The 26,068-nt window shown below is 54.3% G+C and overlaps 1 protein-coding gene across 1 annotated transcript in view; it reads right to left on the bottom strand.

Moving 5' to 3' along the window:
* The window catches only part of PEBP4 (phosphatidylethanolamine binding protein 4), a gene marked incomplete at both ends in the record, with an annotated part of 193,604 nt that extends 168,348 nt beyond the window's left edge, over positions 1-25,256 (bottom strand). Inside the window, 2 exons of the mRNA XM_079772970.1 lie at positions 18,464-18,590; positions 25,138-25,256. Of these exons, the coding sequence (XP_079629096.1) occupies positions 18,464-18,590; positions 25,138-25,256 (246 nt within the window). The remainder of the gene's footprint in view (positions 1-18,463; positions 18,591-25,137) is intronic.
* Positions 25,257-26,068: the final 812 nt, after the last annotated feature.

Raw genomic sequence — 26,068 nt, 5'->3', positions numbered from 1 at the left:
AGGGCAGGACAGGCTGGAGAGCCCTGTTGGGTAATGAAGGGGTGAATTTCGAGGGGCTGAGCCCTGAGGAGGTTCCCACAGTCCCCAGAGGGGAGGAGCTCAGGAAGGCAGAGAGGGACAGGCCTCACCATGGAAACTAGAATAGACAGGGAAACTGAGCCCAACCAAGCCTCCCTTGGCTGGTCCCTACTGTGGATGTCTCCAGGGAAATGTGGCTTGATGAATCCAAGTCCTTTGTCTTAAACAAGCAGACAGCATGGTTGTTAATACGTAGCCTCTAGAATCAGAACACCGGGGCTTAAAGGCTGGCTCTGAAGTTCACTAGCCGGGGCAAGCAAATACCAGTTTTCTCATCTGGAAAATGGGTATAACAATAGCAACTGCCTCACAGCATTGGAGGGAAGATTAAAGGATGACACGCATAAAGGACTTAGGACAGCACCCGACACACTCTTAGCGACCCCACGCTCTGGAGGTGGAAAAGCTGCCCTACCTAAGCAAGCTGGCCTCAGACCTGGAGAAACAAGACCGCTGGGCATCGGGCCACCATTGCCTTTTCTGGCCCTTCCCACCCCAAAGCCCCTTGGGAAATACCAGCTGTTCTCTGGGGAGCCTTGGCCCTGGGATGGCAGGGAGAGTGGGAGCCCATTTCTCTGTCTGAGGGGACTGAAGTGCTTGCATGAAGTAGCTGAGTCTTCAGAATGATTCATTCTGAAGAGCCGGTGAATGACAAAGAACCCTCTTTGCAGGCAGCAAAAGCGTATTTGTTAGCTTTCTGCCTGGAAGGCTCTTTGGGTGCCCTGCTGGTTCGGGCCCATGCTGAGCTCCAGCACCTGCAACTCACCCCGTGACTGTGATGTTTGCTGAGCAGTGCCTGGGGTGCTGGCACCTTCGCCTGGTTGCCTTTTTCAGGCGGGACGGCTGGAGGAGGGTGTCAGGCTTTGCATCCAGCCAGTGTTATTAGAAAGGGGTTAAAATACTGCAGAGAAATAGCAGACTTTCTCTGTGTACTGCTTTTAATTCATCGAAGAGCTTTTATGTGGCCTTTATGTCCCTTGAACCACCTACCAACCCTGGGACAGGAGGGGTGGCACACGAGGCGATCAAGGATGTGAAGAGGTTAACCATCTCACCTGCGGCTATCCAGCAAGTGACAACAGGAGCAGCGGGCACAGAGAAAGCCCGAGAAGGCAGGCAGCCAGGAGACCTGGCCTCTATTTGGGCCCTCCCACCATCTGCCCATGTGACCTTGGGCAAGATCCTTGACTTCTCTTTGCTTCAACTTTCTCATGTGCAAATCGAGACTCATGAAACCCATTGCACCAACCCGCGGGACCATTATGAGACACGGATAAGGACTATGAAAAATATCACCAACGCTCCAAATGTAAGGCATAATTCAAACAAGTCTGGAGGTCACTTCTCCCTCAGTCTCACCACAGCTGCGCGTCAGAAGGGTCGGAGGGAAGATGAGAACGGACATTGGTGAGCGCCCACTAATGGAAAAAGCTCTCTGCACTGTAATTGTTCCTTTTAGTACATGTCTCCCTCAATCCCCTCAAGGTAAGTATTACCCACTTTCAGAGATGAGGGAAGTAAAGCTAAGAGGGTAAGAAACTAGCTAAGCTGGTTAGATACACAACTAGAATCTGAACTCAAACCTCCGCGGCTCATGTCTAACTTCCCTCTGCTGCGTTCCTTGTCTCCATCTCAGAAGCCCAGCCAGTGGGGCTCAGTGGTTGAGCGTGGACCCATGAACCAGGAAGTCACGGTTCAATTTCTGGTCAGGACACATGCCGGGGTTGTGGGCTCAATCCCCAGTAGGGGGCATGCAGGAGGCAGCCAATCAATGATTCTCATCATTGATGTTTATGTCTCTCTATCCCTCTCCCTTCCTCTATCTATAAAATCAATAAAAATATATATTTTTTAAAAAAGGCACATATTGGCATATATGTCACAGGGCTCATAGGCTAAAAGTTAGGCACTTACATCCTCATTTCGAGCCTATTTACTCTTAGTTTAGAAATAATTCTGACAGACTTATCAGCTTTCCCATCCTGCCACAGATTAGAAGGGACATAAGGATATTAATCATCTTTGACAGTAGCAAGAAATGACAGATGACAGGAGGAAAACAAATTTTTAAAATAATTTTAGTAGTGTTGGGTGGTTCGTGTAGAAGCAAATAACCCTACAAATTTCTTTGATCCCAACAGATATCACTTGTGAGGGATCTAAAAATTAATTCCTGATGAAAAGAAAATAAACCTACATTCCCAAGGCAGACCTGGCTCCGGGGAAGAATCCCCACACTGGGCGAGGCAGCGGGACCTCGAGCAGCTCTGACACCTGTTGCCCAAGCTCCGATCTCCCCTCTTGGAGCCCTGCCCTGGGCACTGTTCCACCTTCACATCTAGAGCAGAGCACAGAGGACCTGGACTCTTGTTCTCCCTGCGAGATGCATCAACATAGGCACTGAAGACCTCGACACGGCAAAAGGGAACCCAATGAAGAGAATAACACAAAACCAGGTGATCTGCCGAAACCGGTTTGGCTCAGTGGATAGAGCGTCGGCCTGCGGACTGAGGGGTTCCAGGTTCGATTCTGGTCAAGGGCATGTACATTGGTTGTGGGCACATCCCCAGTAGAGGGTGTGCAGGAGGCGGCTGGTCGATGTTTCTCTCTCATTGATGTTTCTGGCTCTCTCCCTCTCCCTTCCTCTCTGTAAAAAATCAATAAAATATATTTAAAAAACAAACAAACAAAAAAAAAACACACACCAGGTGATCTGGTGCAAGTATCCATTTGCTTATTATTTACATAATTTACATAATCATTTACATAATCAGCAAATATTGACCAGGCACCAGCACCAGGTGCCAGCACAGTCCTAGGCCCAGGGCTCTCAACTGTCCAGAACACAGCTTGACCAACCCTCCCTGACCTCTGGGAGCTCCCTGTGCCCTTGTAGGGAATGTCCTGTGTTTATCTGTTGTGGTGCTGTCTGCCTTCATGCGGCTGAAGCCATATGCAATAGCTCCCAACCACTCTCTACGCTGTCCAACACCATCCTGGCGGAATAAGAAATACATATTTGGTCTCTGTCCAGGGTTCCTGGCAACACAGCTCCAAAGACCCTGGGAATCTCCAGTGATGAGTGTCTTGCAGGCTAACGAGACGACTGGTGGCTGGGCGCCCCTGGATCGCTTCAGGATGAGGACTGGTCAAAGGCATGATTAGAGAGTTGGTCCTGTCAGCCCCACCTCCAGTCCTCCAGGGAGCGAGAGGGGCTGGAGACTGAGTTAATCACTGGTGGCCATTGACTTAATCATTCATAATAAAACCTCCATAAAAACCCCTAAACCACAGGGTTTAGAGAGCTTCGGGGTTGGTGAACACAGCCAGGTGCTGGGAGGGTGTTGTGCACCCAGAGAGGCCATGGAAGCCCCATGCAACCCCCTTATGCCTTGCCCTACACATCTCTCCCATTTGGCTGCTCCTTGGGTTGTATCCTCGATCATAACCAGTAACAATAAGCAAGCTGTTTTCCTGAGATCTGTGAGCTGTCCTAGTCAATTATTGAACCTGGAAGGGGGTGATGTAGTGGGGAGTCCTGATTATTTTAGCCAAGTCAGAGAGAAGTGTGGGTACCCTGGGCACCCAAGACTTGAGACTGGCATCTGAAGTGGGGGATGGTCTTGTGTGACCGAGCCCTTAACCCATGGGGTCTGATACTAAGCCCAGGTAGTGAGTGTGACAACTGAGTTGAATTTTAGGGTTCCATGTTGGTGGGTGAAGAGTTGGAGAGCTGGTATTGGTGTGGAGAAAACCCCACACATTTGGTGTTAGACGGGTTGTGGGAGAAAACCCCACAGAGCGGCTGAAGCGGCCTCCAGAGTTCCAACCCCCTGTACTAAGGGCTCGATAACCAGGGCGCCCTCCCGTCAGGGCTGAGCGGACCTGTCCCGGGTGTCAGAGCACAGCTCAACTCCTGCATCACCGAGCAGGGCTCGTCCCCAGCCAGGGCCCCGCTCTGTGACAGGTGTTGGCGGCGATGGCATGGAGTCATTTACCAGAGGTTGATTCATGCTTGTTAGACTGTCTAAGACTGTTTGAGAAGGCCGGGTCATATGTAATCTGTGTTAGAAAAACTGCCATACAGAACATGGTTAACACAAGAAGTCTGAGCATGCAAACGAACCGGGGTCCACTCTCCAGAAGCCCAGGTTAGAAAGAGCAGCTCCTCTCCAGAGTGGCATGACTGCGTTGCCGTCTCTTCCTTAATAGACAACCCAAGTTCCCGTCCCCGGTGACCTCCGGCCTGAAGCACATGCCCCCACGTGCACTTATGACCCTGGTGAGGACGTGACAAACCCCACGCTGCTTCATGTGGGGTCTGATGCCTCCTTGCCTCTCCCTACACAGCCTGGGCGCCCCGGGCCCCGGACCCTCACTGCAGCTCCGCACCCTGGGCCCCGGGGGGTGCTGAGCTCAGGTCTCTGTCCACTCCCACTTGCGTCCAAGGGGACAAAGAACGTGCTGGGGTGTCCTAGGCTAAGGACCTGCTCCTTCTCCCTGGGAAGCACAGGGTTCCAGCATTCCACAACGCTTCAGAAAGCCCTGGGGTTTCTGCTCCGTAAACAGGCAGGAGAGTTTGCAAGAGGCAGGCCCCAGGACCCCTGCTGGAGGGAGGCGGTATGTGGCACAAGTTTTGCAGTAGAACAGAAGTTCCAAACTCAGGGACCCCGGGTCCCACCAGGCGCCCCTGGGTTTGCATGTGCTGAGGGGGAGGGGGGGACGGGGAGGAGGGAGGGAGGTGGGCACTTGGCCTGGACTCGCTCCATTGCACACAGCTTATCATTAGAGGTTTTGCAGTCTGATGGGCCTGAAGGAGACACTGAGTCTCAGGTGAGACGGACCCAGCGTGGCAGTGGTGTTTCAGGCACAACATCTGGACACAGATTTCATCTCACTCTAATGATGCCTCGCACCGAGACAGCTTGAGTGGGGTGGACCTCCCCGGGAGCTCTGGACCATCAACAGCAGGACCCATTTACCTGCTCTCTGAGGGGCAGCCGTAATTTTGTGATGAAACACACAAACTTGAGGACCACACAGAGGGCTTCACATCCCAGCTTTATCACTCACACAACCAGCTGTGTGACCTTAGGCAAGTTGCTTAACGGACCTGTGCCTCTGGACACTCACCTGTAAAATGGGGATAGTAATGATTGTGAAGAGAAAATGGGTTATTTCTAAAGCGCTTAGAAAGGGTGCCTGACACATGTCAGTGTGTGCCAAATAAAACAGCATAAGCCAGCCAAGGCCGGGGATTAAAACGATGAGGCATTTCCAATAAATGTCACCGAGGCTCAAACGCATGGACTCTCACTCGTGCCGACTCCTGGCCCCAGAGGCAGCGATTCTTGAATGGGCTGCAGTGGAGGGAGTGCACGAAGGGTTAAACCCCCAAGTGAGCAGAAAAACAAGTTCCATCTGGTCGCTGGGACAAAGCGACAGCCTGCAAAGCCCTCAGCCCGGGCTCCTGCTCAAAGGACACATTGCTTTTTAAAATTCCAACTTGTGGCTGCCTCCATCTATAAACCAACCAGCCCTCCACACCCAGAGCTCGGAGCAGGATTCGCAAATGGCAGCACGACAGTCGGTTCTGAGTATAGGACACGAAAGAGCCTTTGCGCACAGGGTGCCCAGCCCCCAGCGTCCCCAAGGGCCTGTGGCCGGTGCTCCACCTCGTGACGCTCCTTCAGGGCGGGGGGCGCTCTCTGGGTGGCAAAGAGAAGGAAGGGGGACAGAGCTCAAATAGTCAAGGCTCATGCTGGGACTGAGACTTCGTTTAGGTGCCTCACTCAAGCGACTGTCCCTGGAACTCAGGTGCATGCCCATCCTTATCACTGACACACAAAGAAAAGGAGCCACTTGCCTACCTCCCCACATTGATGCCGGGACCCCATCTGTAGACTGCAGGCTGGTGAATGTTAGAGAGCCATCAACCACTCCACCCACGTGCTGGGGAACCCTATTCAGAGAGGCAGTGGGTTTCTTCTGCGCACCCCCTCCCTGCCCCCCCCACCCCCGCTGATCTGTGCATGGGGTAGCTTGTGCTCGTGCGGGACACCAGGCCACTCTGTACCTAGGAGGGGAGAAGGAGCCAGAATGAAACCTAGGGCCCTCCTGTGGGCCTTCGCTTGAGGCAGGGCCCTCCGTTTTTTACCACGCCTCCCCCCACCCCCGGGACACATGCCCACGCCCCGGTAAGGCTGAATCTAGCCCTAGCACTAACCCCACAGAGCAGGGAAGTAATTCACAAAAAGTTGGGCAATTCAAAGTTATAGTTTCCATAGCAACCAGCACTCAGATCATTTGGGTAGCTGAAGCCTTTTCCTCTTAGCATTCACTTTTTTTTCTCCCCAAATAGCATTTTCCTTATTATTAAAGTAATACGCATTCATTGGAGAACATATGGAAATTACAGACAAGTGTAAAAGAGAAAATAAAAATCACCCTTAATCCCACTGCTTGAAGTGATCCAGTGTTAACATTTGATGTGTTCTCTGTCTGTCTAGGCTTCTTTTTTGCACGCATAAAAAGATACAATTTTTGAAAATGGGGACTCTAGTGAAATTACTGTTTTATCATTTAGTTTCTTTCACTTAAAAATATATTGTAAGACTTTCAATAGCCTTGCATAGTCCTTGAGCACATGTTTTTAATGGCCACATGGTACTTTTTCATATGGATAGAACATATTCTATTTAACCAACCTATTGTTGAATGTTTTGATGGTTTTCCTTTTTTCTTTCGCTATTTTAAATAACATTAAAACAAACATCCTTTTACATACATCTGTGGGTATGTCTCTGATGAAGTGATCAGATTAGAATAAATTCATAGAGCTAAAATTACTGTTCAAATACCATGAGCATGCTAATGATTTTAATCCGCATTGTCAAATCGCGCCCCCCGCCCCCCAGAAAGGATCAATGTGTGCTTCTACCGGGAATGTAGAATCTCTTGAAACAAACAAATAAAAAAAAATACAAAAATACAAAGTGCAAATTTGGTTGGTTTTCAGTAAAGTCTAAACTGTTTTTTAAATTATAGTTTTTGAATAATAAATGGAATTGAGCCCTCCCGCCCCCATGTTTTAATGAACTTTCTCCTTCCTATAATCTCCTGTTAACAAGCTTGGCCCTCTTTCTCTCTGGGGCATCCATCTTTTCCCGATTGATTTGTAAGCACTCTTTACACATAAAGATAATAGTCCCTTTGCCATATTTGTGGCACATATGTTCTCTCAGTTTGTCGTTGGGTTTTTACTTCTTTATGGCATTTTTTAAAGAGTAGACGTTTCAAATATTGTTGTAAATCATACCCATCCTTCTTTTCCTTTATGGCTCTGTCCTTTGATTTTTATGCCTGGGCAGACCTTTTCCACCCTGAGGTCAGATAAATATTTACCTGCTTGTTGCTTTCCCAGCCATTTGATGGCTTTGTGGTGTTTGGTTTGACACTGACTGCTCTAAACTCACCGCCTGTATTTCATGTAGGGTACATCCTACATTTGCTTGCCTAGCGGTCCTGAGGCTGGGGTACACAGGCCAGGTCGGAGGTGGTCGCCAGGGAGATGCGGGAATTGTCCCATCTGCTGCTCCCGCCTCTCAGGAGGTCTCCGCCTGGCAGGCACCTGTCCACGGGCCCTGGGCTTCTGCTAGTGAATGGGAGGAATGAACAGGGAGGAGGAAATAGCTGTTCTGAGATTACATGCTGGGAAAGGTACCTCACGTGACTCTGTTTCCATCTGGGGGGCGGGGGGAGGAGGAGGGGGCGGATGTAAGGAGAGCTGGTGAGCAGCTTCCTCCTCAGCACGTTAGATAGAAATCAAGGGACTGGATTCCAAACCTGAAATTAGCCACCATCATCAACATCACCACCACCACCATCACCACGTCTTTCGATTTGCAAGACGAAGAGCTAGAGCAGTTTTGCTGGCATTGTATATCACCAAACACCAGTTTTCCGTGCAGAGGCACTGGGGAGGAGGAGAACTGGGGCTTCAGTTCCCCAGAAATGTGCATCTTCTCTCCAGTCCAACCCGCCCGTCCTCCGCCCCCCCCCCCCCCCCCCCCGCAAGAGCTGGTAAGTACCAGGTGGGACGGCGGGACCCTGAGCAGAGAGTGGGTACCCGGCCACCCTCTGGGAAGACACCATCGAAGACTGCCCCTCATCCGGCCTCAGGAGAGCACAGCCTCCTATCGTCCCTATTTCAATCCAGCCCCCAAAACTATTGCCAAGGCGCTGGCCCAGGTTCCAGTCAGAGCTGCGTGTACTCGGGCTCACTGTGTCTGCTGTCGGCATCGCTCTTGTCCAGCCTGGTATATCTACTCCTCTTCAACCAGGCACAAAACACTTCCCTTTCAGCTCCCCCCTCCATTATCTATCTTTAAATCCCTAAAAAACCCCACAACCCTTTACCTTGAACCCCATGTCCTCTAGTCTTTGCCCTGCCTGGGCTTTCATGTTGCCGGCTGCACTGGTCACCTGGGCTTCGGAAAAAAGTACCACCACTACCCCTATCACCACCACCACCACCATCACCACCCCCATCACCACCATCATCACCACCCCCATCACCACCACCATCACCACCATCATCACCATCACCACCACCACCATCACCACCCCCATCACCACCATCACCACCACCATTATCATCATCATCACCATCACCATCATCACCACCACCACCACCATTATCATCATCACCATCACCATCATCACCACCACTCCCATCACCACCACCACCACCGTCATCACCACCATCACCACCACCATCACCACCACCACCACCACCACCAACAACAACAACAACAACAACACCATCACCAACAACAACATCACCACCATCATCACCACCACCACCAGCATTTATTGAATGCTTCCTGTGTCAGCACTGGCAGCCTGTACATAAACTCTCATAATCTTCATCCAATAATTTCACTCAGCAAACATTTAGTAAGTGCCTACTATGTGGTAGAGACTGTTGTGGTACTTGGGTGCATAAACCAGAGATTCCTGCACTCAGGGAGCTCATATTGTAGCTTTGGGGTGGAAATAGATAAAACCAACAGACAAACATAGTAAATGAAGAAACTATATGTGGGTTAGAAGGTGATAAATACGATGGAAGAAGTAGAGAGGACGGGGGCCCAGGAGGGCCTCCTTGAGAAGATGACCTTTCCGCAGAGACCTGGAGGAGGTGCGAAGGTGCCCCATGAATATCTGAGGAGGCAGCGTGGTTCAGGCGAAGCGGGGTGCGAGTGCAGGGACCTAAAACATGCTGGTGTGGTCAAAAACAGAAAGGGTGCGGAGGCCTGGAGCCAGATGATCAAGACAAAGAGATGATGAAGAGCTGAAGTCAGAGAGCTGACAGTGGGCTGGCTTCCATCGGTCTTACAGGCCATTGTGAGCACTTTGCTCTTACTCCGGTGACGTGGGGAGAAAGGGAAGGATTCTGAGCAGAGGAGTGGCGTGCTCCGGCCTGCAGGGTTAAGGGCTCACTCTGGCTGCTATGCTGAGAATATGCTGGGCACCTGGGCGACAGCCAGAAGGTTATTGCAATAATCCCGGATGACGGGGGTGGCCCAGGCTAGCGTGCTCACAGTAGCAGAGAGAAGTGGTCGGCCTCTGGATAAATTCTGAAAGTGAAGCCAGGAGGGTTTCCTGGTGGGCTGGACGTGTGCTGGAGGGAAAGGTGGGCTGGACGTGTGCTGGAGGGAAAGGTGGGCTGGACGTGTGCTGGAGGGAAAGGGCAGTGGTTGGTGACTCAGGACACTCAGTCGGCAGCTGGAGCTGCTCTTTGCTCAGATGGGGAAGGGGGTAGCTGGGGCAGGTCTGGGGGAGGGTGGAGACTGGGCACCTGGGGCTGGGATTGCCCTTGAGGGGTTTGTCAGATACCCCAGAGGCCCTGAGAGTAGGACACCACGTAGACGACATTTAAAGTCATGACATGGGATGAACCCACCGAGGCAGAAAGTGTAAATGAAGGTGAGAAGACCGAGGCCTGGGGTATCTCCATGGAGAGGTGGGGAGAGGAGGAGCACCCAGCAGACGGACTGGGAAGTGAAGAAGCAGGAAAACCCAGAGCGTGGGTCCCAGAAGCCAGGAGGCGGAAGTGACCAACGGGGTCACATCCCAGGGGGCAGTCAAAAAAGACGAGAATTGAGAACTGGCCACGGGCCCTTACCCAGAAATGGATACCATGCCCATTGTAGGGCGAGGAAAGGAATCTTAGGTGGAAGTCACTTGCCCCAGGACACAGGCTCATGAGCGACAGAACCAGGACACGGGACAAGGGCTGTGGCTGCTTCTCCCACCACCCCCGGCCTCTGAGCGCCCTGACCCAGGGCCTCAGCAGCGCTCACTCCCGCTAGCCTGCTCGTGATCCAGAGGTGTGCAGGTCAGGGAAACGGGATCAACAGAGAACCACCGGCCCAATCCACAACTCTTTCTAAGGGCGGGTGTGAGGGGCGCTTGCGGGAACGCGGGTCTGCTCAGCACCCTGCCTTTCCTTCCTCCAGGCTGCTCACCCACCCAATTAGGAGCCGGGAGCCTGAGGGCATTTCGAGTTAGTGGCCGCCGGTTTAAGGCATTCCAGTCCAGGGATATTTATATTTGAGTAGGAGAGCATTCTTACAAATGACTGGCAAAGGGATCGAATGGGGCGAGGGGCTCAGAGGGGTGCACACCGGACCCAAATTAGGGACCTCCGTTCCTCAATGCCCGCGGTCTCCTCTGTCTCCTCTGCCCGAGGCCCTGGCAATGCCTTCCTGCGCCCAGGCCCGTGGCCCTGCGGCTGCTCTAGTTGGGAAGGGCAGGATGACGGTCGCCTGTCTCCCTCTGGTGTCAGCTCCTCCAATCGCAGCCTCAGGAGATAGAAGGCAATCGAGGCCTTCCCGGGAGCAGGGCCTGGAGAGCCATGCCTAGGGCTGGCCTGGCCCTCCTCCCTCCCTTCCCGGCCCCTCTGGGCCTTGTCTTCCTCCGCAAGGGGCTGGTCTTTACCCCCGGGCACCGGGGCCTCTGAATTCCCCGCTGCTGCAAAAAGAACTCAGGGGGTTAGAAGGCCCGATGGCTTACCCTGACTCTCCCTCCGGTGGGTGATGCAGGAGAAACCGGGGATCTCTGGTTTGTGCACAGCCCTGCACCCTGCAAGCCCCCACCTCCCTCCCACCTTCCCCTTCCTACTTCATTCGCTCCTGCCAGGCCCCGTTATAAAGGGAGGTGACGGGACGAGGGGACTCCACATCCCACTCCTTCCTGGCGTTGGCTTAGGCCTGGCTTCTTCCCTGGGCCTGCAGCCGGGAAACGGATCAGGCCACATGGGGAAGACACTTGGGCACGACGGGAACGGAGGGGGCGTAGGAAAGAGCAAGGCGCAGGAGCCAGGGGATCCGAGCTCTAGTCCCATCACCCCCCTTCTCTGTGCGCTGGAGCAAAACTGACGTCCACGAGGTTGTGAGAAGCTCAAATGAGGCTGAGCATCTGCCTTCTGCTGCTTTGGATCCCCCAGCGTGGACAGAGCACCTGCCTGGCTTATCCCTCAGGACCGACGGGAGGGAAGGGCTGTCCTCACAGGAAAAGGGGTTTGAAATTGTAAAGCTTACACTCCTGTTGCCAAGAGACAGACCCCTCCCCAGCACCCTGGGAAGTCGCCGCTCTCCTGCCCATCTCCGGAGCACGCAGAGGTCTGCCCTCAGGGAACTGACATTCTAGCTGGAGAGACAGACGGACGGGACAGACGGACGGGAAAACGAAGGGTGGACACCAGGGCAGGAGTGGGTGGATCCTGTCCGCTCAAAGTCCTGCTAGAAACGTCCAGTGAGGAAGTGCAGTTCCCAAAAGGAAGCTAAGACATGGGACAACAGGCCACTCACTGGCTTGGGCCATAATGGACAGCGTTCCCAAACCCTCGGACGGTGAAGAAGGTGCCAGAACTGGAGTCAGGAGGCCCAGGCTGCAGCCCCGGCGCCCTGTAATCTGAAAGGCCACATACGTAGGATCACACTACGACGCTCTGGAAAAGGCAGAAACCACGAGGCAGTAAGCAGACCAGCAGTTGCAGGGTTTGGCAGGGAGGGGGGGGTGCGAAGGCGGAGCACAGAGGAGGGTCTGTCCGGCAGGAAACGACTCTGCATGATACTGTAGGGGTTCGTACGTGTCACCACGTCTGTCCAAACCCATGAAGGTCTGACACCAAGAGCGAGCCCTCTGTGGACTGTGGGTGATGATGCCACGTCAGCGCAGGCTCATCGGCTGTAACAAACGCACCCTCTGGTCGGAGATGACAGTGGGGGAGGGGTTGTTGGGGGCAAGGGGCAATGTCCACTCTGTTCCCAGGTCCTTACCCTCCAGGAGGCTGTCCGCCTGCAGGGGGCGCCCGGCAGCTGCTCGCCTGACAGCACCTCCTCTCTTCCACCCCCCCCACTCCCGCCTGGTCTCCTCCCCCACCCCCAAGTCTACAAGCTTGAGCAAACTGTAAGGGACATTATTACTCAGTGTACAATCCTCAAAGCCTTGTCTGAACTCTTCGGGCCACCACCTTCCCTGTCCAGTGACAGCAGGCGGCGAGCCTCTGCCGCCTTCAAAATTGGCGTGTGTCCATTTAAATGGCTCCAGTGAAGGCTGGGCAGCTATTTTTACCTCCCAGAAGCCTCTGCTCACACTCTCAACAGACGGCTGTGAACAGACCCCCCACGTGCAAGGACACCCCCCCCCAACCCCCCGCCGCCGGCCACAGACATGCCGAGTGGCCTTTCCTTCAGCCGGGACGCAGACCCACTGAACTCTGCGTTCGGGTCCCATCTGCCCCTCCGTGGAGCAGCCCACACGGTTTTTCAAAGAAACATCATTTGATCTGAAAAACATCTGGAACCCGCTTCCCAGCACTGGCCTGGGAGCGCTGGCTGACATGTGCTGCGCGGGGAGCAGACATCCGGTCGCCCCCAGGAGAACAGCGGCTGGACCGCGGCTTCATTACGAAGGCCCTGGAGGCCGGGCGGCCGGGCTGACCGGGTTCTGCACGCCCTGGAGCGGGAGGGTGGCGACAGGAAGGGCGGTGGGGACAAAGGGGACTGGGAACGCGGATCAAGGCCCAGCAGCTGCTGCCGAAGCGCCGGGGAGGGAGCGATAATCGATCACACGGGGCTTCTGAGTCCGTTCTGTTCACAATGACCGCAGCTCACACTCAGCGTTCCGAGGGGCCCGTGGGCAGGGCTGGGCTTTGGTTCTGTTTGTGTCCCTGGCTGCTGGCACAGTGTGGGCAGAGGGGCAGAGGAGGGCTCCTCCGGGATCTGCTCCGGTGGGCAGACGCACGAATGACCCCGAGTCCGGCCCGCTTCATCAGAGTGGCGAGGAGCAGGGGCCTGGGGCCTGCACTTCCCAGCCTGGGCAAGTGTGGCTCTGGGACGCGCCCGCCTGCGGTGGTGGGATCATCCCCGCTGCTGGGAGGACCCTGAGAAACCCTGCCGGGGAAGTCCCTTTGCAGCTGCCAAGGTGAGAAGGGCTGAGGAGCAGGGCTCCCCTTCACCTGGTTCTGGTGTGGCCATGGGCGCCCCCACAACAGACGGCCGAGCAGTCGGGCTGGGGCGGGGCACGGCGGGGTGATTGCAGCAGACTTTGACCGGAGACAGAGGATAAAAGGACGCGTGAGCCTCATCTAGGCGCTGGGTGCTGCCTTCCCCAGCCGGCCCCACCTGTCACCCCTCTTCTCTGCTACAGCCTCATCTAGGCGCTGGGTGCTGCCTTCCCAGGCCGGCTCCACCTGTCACCCCTCCCTCTGTTACAGCCTCACTGGCTCCTGCCCCGGGGCCTCCGACTCACCAGGCCTCCTGGAGCCGCCTGCGCCCCCCCACCCCGCCCCGAGGGTTGGGAAGCGAGAGAAACACAAATCCTCCGTCTGCACCGCCCACCCTTCAGACTACAAGCCAGTCTCCCATCATAAGGACGACGGTGCCACGGATCACGTTCCTGTGCGAAGCCCTGGGTGACGGTCCCATCGAACTGATTCTTCCCTAAACCGTCACTGGGACACGGGTGGGGCCCTCCCCACCCCGAGTAGAGTCCTCACCCGGTCCTGGCCTTACCCACTGTCCGGAACGCCTGTCCCCATTGCTCGAGAGCAGTGCCAGGCTGTCCCCGAGCCTGGCCGTGCAGGAGCCTCCCGGTGTCTGTCTGTCTGACCGGACCCCTGCGGTCGGCCCTTGCTGACCACTCCACGTCCTCACCTCTGCCAGCTCCGCACCTGGACGAGTCCATCTGCACCTCCGGCTGCGGGGGCCCCGGGCTAGGCCTCCAGCAACACAGACGCTGCAGACGCGGGGTGGTGCAGGGACCTGCCTGCCCCCTCCTCCCCCCGGAGGAGACCCAGGGCCTCGCCGCCCCTCACTGGGAAGACGAGGGACAGCGGGACAGAGCCCCGGTGGTCTTTCCTTCCCTGAATGCAATGCACAGTCCCCACTTAAAGGCAATTTTTTTTTTTACTTCAAAAGGATTCCAGCTGCTTAAATTCAAGGTGAAGAATAAGCCTCATTCTAGAAGCTTTCCGTTTTCATTGGCTCGAGAAGGGATGCGTTTTACGATGTTTGCCTCTTGCTGTTTCTCAAAGTGCCAGGGGAGAAAGCCTCCTCTTACTTCATCACCTCCCTCAGCCCTCAGCGGCCGTTGGCACTGGGACCCGCCCTATCTCCCTGCATTACGTTGCCTCTCAGGAACCCACCTGACCTCCTCGTTCTCCCTGCTTCCCACTCCCCACCCCTCAGCCACACCCACCTGCGTGTGGGAGAGATGAATGCTGGTCTGGGGTCCCCCAGGCTCAGCAGCTTTCCTTCAGATGACCCAGGACACCCACTGGGCTCACAGGTCTCACAGCTCACACTCCACCTGCCATTCATTCATTCATTCATTCCTTCAGCCACTTGCTCACCCGGTCAGCCAACATGGGGTCGGTGATGCTGTTAGGGGCTGTGGGTGCTTCAAAGAAATACAACACAAGGTCTTGTTATTAATTGGTTGAAGCTACGCATATACAACTGCAATACGAAACAGAAGGAGGTAAACTCTGAGTTTGGAGTGCAGAGGACATTAAAAAGGCTCGGAAAAAGAAGAGATCAGCTGGGAATGGGGGTGGGTCCCAGAGGGAGGGAGGGAGGCAGGCAGGAAAGGCTTCTCGGAGGAGGAAACATGTTGGTGGGGGCAGGGTATCCCAGAGTGCAGGGTCCAAATATGGGAGTGCCTAAGCAAAGGCGTGGAGGCACCAGCCCCCTGGTGGGCACAGAGGCTCTATCCTGTGCCCAGTGCAAGCCTCTCTCCAGGGCCTCAGGTGTGTGTGTGTGTGTGTGTGTGTGTGTGTGTGTGTGTAGGGGGGGCGACGGGGGCGAGGGGGGGGGGGCTCCCTGTAAAGTCCACTGACATTCGCTGCTTTGGTGGCATTGCTTTAGTCACCTTTTACGGAAGGCATGGTCCCCACACAGTCCTTCCCATCAGGCCCTGGGCCCAGAGGACATTCCTTTAGCCTCTTCTCGGTCACTGGGACTCAGCTCTCCTCCCCGGCTTCAGAGAGGCCCTATTTCCCCTCCAACGTTCCTGGCCTGTCTCCCCCTCCTGTCCACCGCCCTCCTCAGAACCACTGCCCTTTCTGTCCCAGGAACGCATCCCCTCAGCAAGCCCTCCCCGCTGTGCCAGCACCCCAGTGTCTCCCCGAGACCCCCTGCCGGTGGTCCAGGGGCCACACCTCTGGAGGTGGGCAAACCTGGTTTACACCCGGCTCTGCCACTTTCCGGCTCTGCATGTGGCCTGGGTCCTTCCTCCTGTAGGAACTGTTCTTCCTTTTCCAACCCAACACCGTTCCCCTGAGGGTAAGCAGCACCTTGCTTCTCCTCTGGGGGAGCATCCCTCCTGCTCTCAGCCCTCAGAGGTTAAGTGGGGCGCCCAGCTCACTGTTTGGTTCAGGGATGGGCATGCGATCCAAGTGGGACAAATCTTGGGACTTTTCAGGTTTGGAAAGGATCAATCTACTCCCACTCGGATTGGTGAGCTAGTAAAACACAAACCGGAAGCTGCTGAGGGTGGTCTTTGTCATCACAGGAAAGTCTTTTTACACACAAAACCAGCACAGGGGGAAAAAAAAATAGAGAAAAGGGACAGTAGATAGAACCCTAGTGATGTTGTTTGAGCACCTGGATACAGCAACGCCTGCAATCATCAGTCATCCCTGGAGTCTTCAGTTTGTGAACCAGTAATGCCTTCCTTTCTCTCTCTTTTTTTTTCTTTTTCTTTTTCTTTTTTCTTTCTTTCTTTTCTTTTTGGCTCAAGCTAGTTTCAGTTGTTTCTTGTCACTTGCCCCTAATAATCTCAATTAAAGAAACACATAACTTGCAGACTTGATGAGAGCATTAGATGACATGACACATGAACAGCACTCAGCATCAAGTGGGTTCCACCTGATGAATGGTGGCTTTGGGTAAGTCTAACTGAATCTGCCTTCTCGAAGGTCAAATTTCCACAATGTGTAGTTCTGATGTGTAGTCGCACAAAACTACCTTTTCTTTCTTTCTTCCTTTCCACCACTTCGACCAGCCTCCCTCTGTGAAATCTCTGCCCTCCTTGGCTTTCTTAGCCACAGCTCTGTGTCCTTCCTAAATGCCCAGGTGTTTTTCCTCGCCCCACTTCAGGGATGAGACAGGATGGGAGACCCCAGGATCCGGAGTGGGTGATAACCTCTCTGCGTCAAGTGCCCAGACCCCAGGACAATCAGCATCAACCGAATCCAATCAAATGCAGACTTTGCAAACTTGCTTCAAACTTGTCCCTCCTAAGGACACCAGGTACTCAGAAAGTCTCCACTGCCATCTAGTGGACATCCGCAGCAATAACACGAGTAAGCAACAGAATCCTTGTTGGGGCAGTTACTTAATGGGCTGTAAAATCATCTGGTCCAACCTCCTCACTCCTTCAGTGACAAATGCGAGGATGAGTGGATTAGTGGTGAGCTGAGAGTCCTTTCCCACGGGCGACATTGCACTCTTCTGCTCCCACCCTACTTCTTCAGCCCTCCATCCTGTCCCATGAGTTAGAATCGCAGTGACCATTTCCCCTGCCTCTCCCGCCTGCCCATGGCGTGACCCAGGCCAAGGGTCTCCAGGGGGGAGGGGTGACACGTGTGCCTGAGTGTGCCTGCGTGTACAGAGGACTGGGAGGGCAGAGGGGAGGAGATCTGGAAGGTCTCCTTGTTACTCCCTTGCTCCGTCTCCCAGCGGAAAGGATTCTCGTCACCTTTGCAAACACGATAGCCTATCAGTACCTCGTGCTCCCAGCCTCGGAAACTGTGAGACATGTCACAATCTATTTGGCCCCTGACAGTGAGAAACAGTTCAAGAAAGAAAGAAAAATCTATCCCTCTATCCCTAACTGACCCCACCCTGAACGGGCTCCCGCGCTCTGCCTGGCTGACAGAGGGGCAGGCCGCGCTGACAGGTGAGGAGCCCGCGGTGGCCGCTCCCTGCCACAGGCCCAGGAGACCCCAAAGCTGGCCTCGGTGCCCCTGCGGTCCCGTCCTGATCATGGCCCTCTGTCTCCACCCATTCATGGCCTGGGCCCTGGACACGTCAGTCCTTGTCCCCGGGTGGACACTGGCACCTCCCACTAAAACAAAGCACATAGTGAAGGTCACCTTTCACCCCAGATGCTTTGGGGGCTCGGCCTGGCCCCGGAGTCAAGGAAGAAGTAAACGGCGCCCAGAACCCGGGAGCAGCTCCCCCCAGGACATGGCCTGGACACCGGGAGCAGCAGCCACATCCCACTTCCCAGTCCCATGGCCCTTCCCCAAACCAGGGGAACCTTCCAGAACAATGTGGTGCTAATCATTTCCCAGGAAGAGGCATAGTCACTTCCAATTCCTAAAGTGCTCCAATCTTCTATTTTAGGCAACTGGGGGTGAACTTCTGAGCGTGTTTCCCGTTGTGATAACCGAGTCAAGGCACACGGACCCCGCTGTTCAGCCTACACCAGACGTGCTGCCTTTACACACCCGCTCCTCCCCATTCGGAGGGTCGTTCTGAAAGCCCAGGCCCCTTGCACCTTGAGAAAGAACTCCCCACACCCTCCCTCTCCTCCTTTTCTCTGCAGACTCCAAAGCAAGCACCAGCCGGTCCCCACGACCGAGGGGCCAGGCTGGGGGCTTGGGGGCTGCAGAAGCAGGGAAAGGCCCGGGAAGATGGCCCCTGAGCCCCGACAAAGCTCTCCCAATCTGCAACCCCCCCACCCATCCAACCTTCTCCAAGGCTAACAGCCATCTGTTACCACCAGACCCAACCCAGATGGCTCTGCACACAGCTTCCAGTCACTCAGAGGAGCAGGCTCATCCTCCAGGCCAGGCCTGCTCACTCACCTCCGAGGCCTTCGGGAACTTGACTGTCGGCTGGGACCAGGTGGTGATCTTCTGTCTGTAGCTGTTGCAGCTAGGAACAACCTTGCAGCTGACGTTCCCCACCTCTGGGTAGGAAACTTCAAGGCCCCTACAGAGAGAGAGAGAAGTGATTGGCCCATGACAGGGCTTTAGGGAGCCTGGGGTATATAAGGCTTCTGTCTAACTCTGTTGGGAATTGTATAATCAAGTGGGATTGAATCCTAGGCCTGCCACTGTCTGTGTGGCTGTGTGGCCTAAGAGGTACCTGACCTCTTGGTGCCTCAGTTTATTCACCTGTAAAATGGGGACACTAACAGAATCTATGAACAGGTCGGCTCGAGGAGTAAAGTAAGGGATCAAGGGAGAGCAGTCAGAAAGTGTCAGCTATCATCAGTGTCTTCTTCTCAAAAAGAACATATATCCTAGGCAAACTAATCAGGGGCCAGGTGTGATCAGGATCTTTAAAGTACAATTATAAGAATCGTATTTGAACATTGCTTTTCAGGAATGTTTTTATCACATAAAGAAATATTTAGCAGATTAACACAGACTTCTTCATGGCACAATCTGTGTTCTTCCCTTACAATTAAGATCCTCTCAATGTTTGGAATCCCACCACTTAAACAATCCACTTCTTTGGTTTAGATATTGCCCGTACCTTGGCCTACTATTCACTGCACTATCAAAATGCAAATATCTCTCATCACTAAGACTGTGCTATGTACTTATTTATCTACCTTCTCCCTGAGAAGGGTCTGAACAGCATGAGTGCTCTGAGAATCCGGCTCAGCCGGAGGGCTGATCCCACAACGCCACCAGGGGGAGCCTTAAGGGCTTACTTGTGTTTCAAAGTCAGGGATGTAAGCCAGGCTTTCAAATCCATTATTTACAAAAACCTTTGTGCCTTGTTTTCACTTGCTTCTTCCTCTTCGTCCTTCTGTCACTTTTATCACAAAAACTCAGGGTCTCCCTAGGTTTTGTCAACTGATGGTCACTGGTGCCAATTCAACACTAACAGGAATCCCCAATATGGATTATGGTGGAGGAGGAGAGCTTCGTTCAGTGCAAACAGCTCAACTGTGACACAGCATGGCTGTGGAACAGCTCAACAGTGTTACATCTCAATTAGGAAACAGCATGGCTGTGAGGCACCCCTGGCTGTGAGGTGCATGGCCCCTTTCCAGCTAGACAGCTCTGCTCCACTCAGGTATCTTCCTCTCCAGCCAGGGGTAAACGCTGTCTTCAGTGGGAAGAGAAAGTATGCTCCCTGAGCTAGAGGGGAGCTGACTTCCGTGGAGAGAAGTCCCCACCCCTAGCCCCTGATTAATTTGTTCTCATGCAAAAGAGGATTCCAAATCCTCACAATCTGATTGGTCCAAAAAGCATTGTCCTAATTGGTCAGAATGGAGCTGCTCTGATTGGTTGGTGAAGATGCTAATGAGGATATAGCTGTGCAGCTCTAATTGGACAGGAACAATCTCAGTCTTATTGGTTGAAATACGAGTCAGGGAACTCCTATATAAGGCTGGCTCAGATGGCAGGAACACAGTGCAGGCAGGCAGTTCAGTGCTGGCTTCTCCCTGAAGTGCGGCTTGCAGCTCCCGAGAAGCTCCTGTTTAGCAGCAGCTGCTAGGCTCTGTTTGTAGATTTTAGCCCAGTTAGCCACCAGGAGCCCCTTTCAACAGGTACATTAACTCTCAGGTCAACAGTTCACTTGGTTCAGATGATACACTGAGAGAGAAGGTGTGTGTCCTCAGCCTTTCGAAATAGCCCAGCATGGCTGAGCAGCTCCGCAGCCCGCCGAGCGTCACCCAGCACTGCCCATGGTTTCCTGCTGGGCTTGACGCCTGAAGGGGACCGGGCGAAAATGGAATTTGGGTAGTAGAGCTGGAGGGGGAGCTCCTGAAGTTTGAACCTGGGAGAGAGGCAAGGACAACGTCCTGGTGAGGAGCCCCACATTCCCCCTCCTGGCCCCACCCTTCCAGAGGCTTCTGAGGCCCTCTCTTAGGCAAAGGCAGCTGGAGCCTGCAACACTCGCCAGATGCAAGTTTCTTCCTCAGGCCAGCACCCCGATGCCAGGACTCAGGCCGGCTGAGGCAGGACGGTTCACCACTTAGCTGCACCACCGGCTTGCTGAGCAAACTTGTAACTCTTCACAAGTCTACAGCCATTGCTTTTGGATGGCGTGGTTTTAATAGCTTTTGAGGAACTTTCAGAGGACAGGTTTTCATTATTCTTCACAGCAGCCTTCCAAGGATCATTTGGTTTGTTTCTACCACACCTCCTGCCCCTGCAGCTCGTGAGAACTGAGGCTGAGAGATTCGTCACACGGCACTGAACTGGGAAAGGCCAAGGGTCAGGGAGGAGGGGAAACTGAGGACCAGACGGGCCTTCCGCAGGGAACCAACAGGTCTCTTGTTTTTATCCGAGTAGAGTTGCTGCAGGTGCTAAAACAGTGACGCAAAATCAGCAGGTTGGTATTTGGTGAGTGGGCCTAGAGCCTCTGAGCGTGCCCTGGCAGGGTATGTATGTGCCAGGGGACCGGGGTCAGTGCCCCAGCCCCATCACACCCAGGGGCACTGCCAGCCGGGTGTGAAGCCCTCCTGTCGCTCCACAGCAGGGCAAGCCGAGGGTCCTGAGGAGCCGCTTTACTAAAGGCTTGGATCAGGACAGAGGCAAACTTCGTTTGTGCATGGCCCAACGCTGGTAACTAACCATTCAGATGATCAAACCCGCCTACAAGAAGATCTGGACAAACCCGAGATGAACCGAACCAGAAATTAAATCTAGTGAAAACACCCTCGCATTCAAGTTCCAAAACCTTGAAGGGGCTATCTTCCTGCAGTGAGTGCCCGTTCCACTCATGGTGTTCCTTACATAGGACACGTTCCAATCTCCACACCGAGATGTAGGGCATCTCCTGATCTCCTAAAGAGACTAGGGTGCATCCAAGAAAGTTGGGGGAAAGGAGCAGAGACTCTGATCCTGACTTGGCCATTATCTGGCATTGCAATAGAGAATGGGGTGGGGATTGGGGAAAGGAAGTGTCATTTGTGGGACCACCCCAATAGGTCAGGTGCATTACATAATATTATTCCATTTCACACAGCAATATCTTGAAGCAGCTACTGTCATTGTTCTCATCTCCCAGATGAATAAACTGAAGCTAAGGAACCAGCCCAGAGTCTCATAATTAGTGGACTGAGGGGGGGAAAGGGACATGGGTGTAGCAGACAGTGTCCAAGATGCCCCCAATGATCCCCGTCTCCTTGTGTTATCCCCTCCCCTTGAATGGGGGCCGGATTCAGTGACTTGCTTCTAGTAGAGAATACAACAGAAGTGACAGGATGTCACTTCCAAAATTTTAAGGAGATGATGGCTTTTGCCTGGAGGTCCTCGTTTTCATGCTCTCCCTCTCAAATCCTTGCTCTGGGGAAGCCAGCTGCTGTGTGTAAACAGCCTGTGGACAGGCCACCTGGCAAGGTGGCCAAGACTGTCACAGCCACATGGGCGAGCTCAGAAGCCTAGTCTCCCACCAGTCCACCCTTCAGATGAGACTGCGGCCCTAGCTGACAGCTGCACTGCAACCTCCTGAGAGACCTTGAGCCAGAGATGCCCAGCTGAGCCACAACTGGAGGCAAGGTGAGACAGTCAGGTTGTGCAGCAATATAGAGCGACTGCAGCGGGCTTGTCTGCACTTTCCCATACCACACTGCTTCCCCAGGGAGTCACTCAGCTTCTCCAGGCTTCTGTTTGACCCTTTGGCATTGTAAGAATTGGATTAGAGGAAAACAGCTCCCCTCAAAATTCCAGCTGTCCGAAAGCAAGGGTGGAGACGAGGCTGTGTTCACAGAGGCATGAAGGGTCTCTGTGGGCACCCCCACCCCCTACTGCATGGTTCTCAACCTGAAAGTGTGGGGTGCCACACTTACAAAAGAGCAATGGGTCTGTCTGCAACAGACCCTTCCTGAAAGTGGGGGCCCAGAACCACGGCCCCTGAGGGGGAATTGACAAATGGAGGTGGATACCAGCTGTGGGTGAAGATCCGGGGCTGGGGTGGGGTGGGGTGGGGCATGACATCTGTCTCCAAACATTCGAAGGACCATCTGACCTGGGCAGCTCAGCTGGTTAGAGCGTCAACCCGATACACCAAGGTTTCGGGGTCAATCTCTAGTCAGGACACATACACAAATCAACCAATGAATGCATAGATGGGTGGAACAACAAGTCAATGTTTCTCTCTCTCTCCCTTCCTCTCTCTAAAATAAATGAATAAGTAAATAATAAATAAATAAAAGATAGCCCCTTTTTTGAGATTAGGACACACTCTGAAGGGTGGAGCTTTTCAGCACAAAAGAGAGGGCTGAGAGAGAGAGAGAGAGAGAGAGAGAGAGAGAGAGAGAGAGAGAGGTGGGGGGGGGGGGGTTGAGTGGAATCACCCAAAAGGCATGGGTTGGGCAACTATGGTTCTTTTGGTTCTGAGATGGAGCCAGGGTTCTGACTCAGTGTTTCTGTCAGTCTGGTCTTGCTTATCTCAGGAGTAGGTGAGCTATTATTCTAGAAGAGCTTTTTTCTAAATGTTTCCCACTGCTTGTCCCTGTACATAAAATTCCTCCTTCACAGATCAATACCTCTAGGTATTGAGTTCTAACTTCAAGAATTTCCTATTAGACTAAATACCCACACGAGGAGTGGCTTTGGGTTGGGGGGGGGGGGGTGTCTCTCATAGGTTGGAGGCCTGAGCTGAGCAGGTTTCTTGGAGTGGGGGCCCAGCACAAGACATACTGATCCCTGGTCCAGGGTCCGAGGTGTCCAGATGTGCTCACAGTCTGTGATGATCTTTTACAAACAAAAGCCTCCAGCAGGAACAAAGACAAAGCCTCTGTTTTCCAACAGCCTGAAGACATTGCCTAGCACACAACTTCAGTGGTGGAAGTCTGTGTTTCTCAAACTGGGGTCTGCTGGTGTGTTCTGGGGAGTCTTAAGAAGGGCTCCTGCTATGTTTGTATCCCCCCCACACCCCGCCCCAAATTCATATGTTGAAATCCTAGCCCCTGGTGTGATGATATTGGCAGGCGGTGCCTCTGAGAGGTGCTTAGGTCATGAGGGTGGAGCCCTCGTGAATGGGATTAGTGCCCTTACAAAGGAGATCCCATAGAGATCTCTCTTTCCTTCTGCCGTGTGAGGACACAGCAAGAAGACAGGTGTCTATGAACAGGGAAGCGGGTCCTCACCCAGACATCAACTTTGCTACAGCTTGATCTTGGACTTCCCAGCCTCCAGAATGCTGAGAAATAAATTTCTGTTGTTTATAAGCCCCCTAGTCTCTGGCAGTTTGTTATAACAGCCCCAAAGGGCTAAGACAGCTTTCCCCCCCCTTTACTGGAGATGCTCCGGGCCCTGGGTGGGGTCAGCAGCCCAAAGCTGGTGGGGAAAGAGCATGAGTGCAGAGTCAGGTGAGGGGTTTTAGCCCCATCCTGACACCTGTCAGCTGTGTCGACAACATGATCGGGTGATTTAATCTCTGGAGATTCCTCATCTGTGAAATGAGGATGATAATATTTGGAAGATTCATGATAGCAATCAAATGAGTCTAAGGCCCCAGCAGAATTCCTGGCACGTAACAGGGGCCACCAGCTTCCATCCGGATGCAACAGGGAACCTCCTCAGGCACTCCACCACGGGGCTGTTACTGCAGCCTGGCCCTGCCTTGCCTGGCCCAGCAGACCTGCCACTGGTGGGGCCGTGACCTCTGCCTCCCAGAGGAAGAAGCCTGCCCAGAAGGTTCCGCTCAGCAGAGCACCAGGAGGGCGGGTTCCCTCCCACACGAACCTTCACCCAGAACTGTTCACTAGAGTTTTAAAATGTACTCATAGGAGCAGAATTTGTTGGTTTTTTGGTTTGTTTTTTTTTTTGGGGGGGGGGGGGGCTTCAACTACCTCTTTAAGGGGAAGGATGTACTTCTCTTTCTAAAAGCAATGTCTGTGAGAATTCAAATTACACAAGAAGACAGAGTAAGAAGCCGCCTCCCTCCCTCTCTCTTCTGTTGGTTCCGTGGGAAGACAAACTGGCCACGGGGCGGCGGCCACGGGGCCCGGGCAGCCCTCAGGATGACCCCTGACAAGGAAGACTGGCTCTTCCAACCAACAGTCTGTGCGGAGGGAGCTGAAATTCCACGCAGCCGTAGACGGAGGGAAGCTGTGCCCTTGGAGGAAACACCCAGCCTCGGATGCCCAGCCTCCCCCTGGACAGCAACCAGTGGCCACACCCGGGAAAGGCCAGCCTGTCCCAACACCCCTGGGGCCTGTTACTGAAAAGCAAACAACCAGCTCTCAAGCTGCCACTCTTCTTTAAAATGCCACTCTGTAGGGGGAGGGAGCCTTTGGGACTGTAGGGCAGGATGGGCTCTCAGGGTCCCCGCAAGGCGGGCCAGGCCAGCCCCTGAGAGCCCCAGGAGAAGCCGACCACATCCACACACCGCCCTGGTCCCCGGGAGCTGCCCTCTGGAAGCAGGTGCCCAGCTCAGGGCCGTCCCGCGTCACGGGGTCTCAGTCTCTGCCTGTCTGCAAAGGCTGCCTTAGGAGGAAATGCTCCTTGTTCTGGAAGCACCTTCCCGAGACCCCTGCCCAGCTGCTCTGGGCTCCCAGCAGCCTTACTTGCAGAAGTCAGCATCCGTGGCATTCACGGGCTCGGGCGCACACATCAGCTCCTCCTTCTGGGATCCGGCGGCCACCATCGCCAGGCCCACAAACAGGGCTGCCGTGGCCAGCCTCATTGTCCAGCCCACGGGCACCTGGAACAGAAGGAGCCTTTAGTGCTGCCAGCCCTCTGCAGGTCGAGCCCTTGCCACCCCCCTCCCCCTGCCTCCGCCCCCCCAGGCCCTGCCCCAGGGGCCCACCTGGAGGAACAGAGACCCCTAGTGAGCAGCAGGAGAGGAGCGGGCGGCTAATCGCCACCCGGACACAAGTGCTTTAGGAGGACCTAGGCCTCCTCCAGGCTGGACTCAATTTGCAGTCCTGGCTGAGGCCCCGCCTCTGTCAGAACAAGGCTCTGCTGTCACTGGAGCCCTGGCTGCCAGGGCCCAGAGCAGGCTGCAAAGCAGAGGTGCTCGGTGAGCCTCTCAGCTCAGCTCCTCATCCTGCCCTCACCACTTGCCCGTGCGTGGTCGGTTGGCCCAGGGCCAGCCTGATCCATTGGCTTTTATGCAAACCCTGGAAGCTGGCCACGCCAGGCTCCGGGCTGGGGGAGGTTCTGGGGAGCTGGCAGGAGCCTGGCCTTCGTTGTTTTTCTAGGAGCAGGGGTCTGGCTGGGCTGGGCTCCTTGGACAGCTCTGCTCTTCTGCCCACAGTGCCTCCGCCACCTGTTTGACAGCCCGGGCTGTCTGGTGGTGGATGTGCTTGGGCACAGCCATCTTGTAAGTAGCAGGGGCTGCTGCACGTGGGATAGGGCCGACCCAGCCCGAGGCCAGCTTTGAGGGGCCAGCTGAGGACAGAAGGGCTCATCTGACTTCACCTTGCAACAGTGCTGAGCTCAGCACGCTCCCAAAATAACAGTCTCCAGGGAAGAAAGCCAGTAGAGCTATAAGGA

The sequence above is a fragment of the Cnephaeus nilssonii genome (assembly GCF_951640355.1).
Source record: "Cnephaeus nilssonii genome assembly, chromosome: 5".
NCBI classification, from domain to species: domain Eukaryota; kingdom Metazoa; phylum Chordata; class Mammalia; order Chiroptera; family Vespertilionidae; genus Cnephaeus; species Cnephaeus nilssonii.
This window is presented reverse-complemented; position numbering and strand designations above follow the sequence as displayed.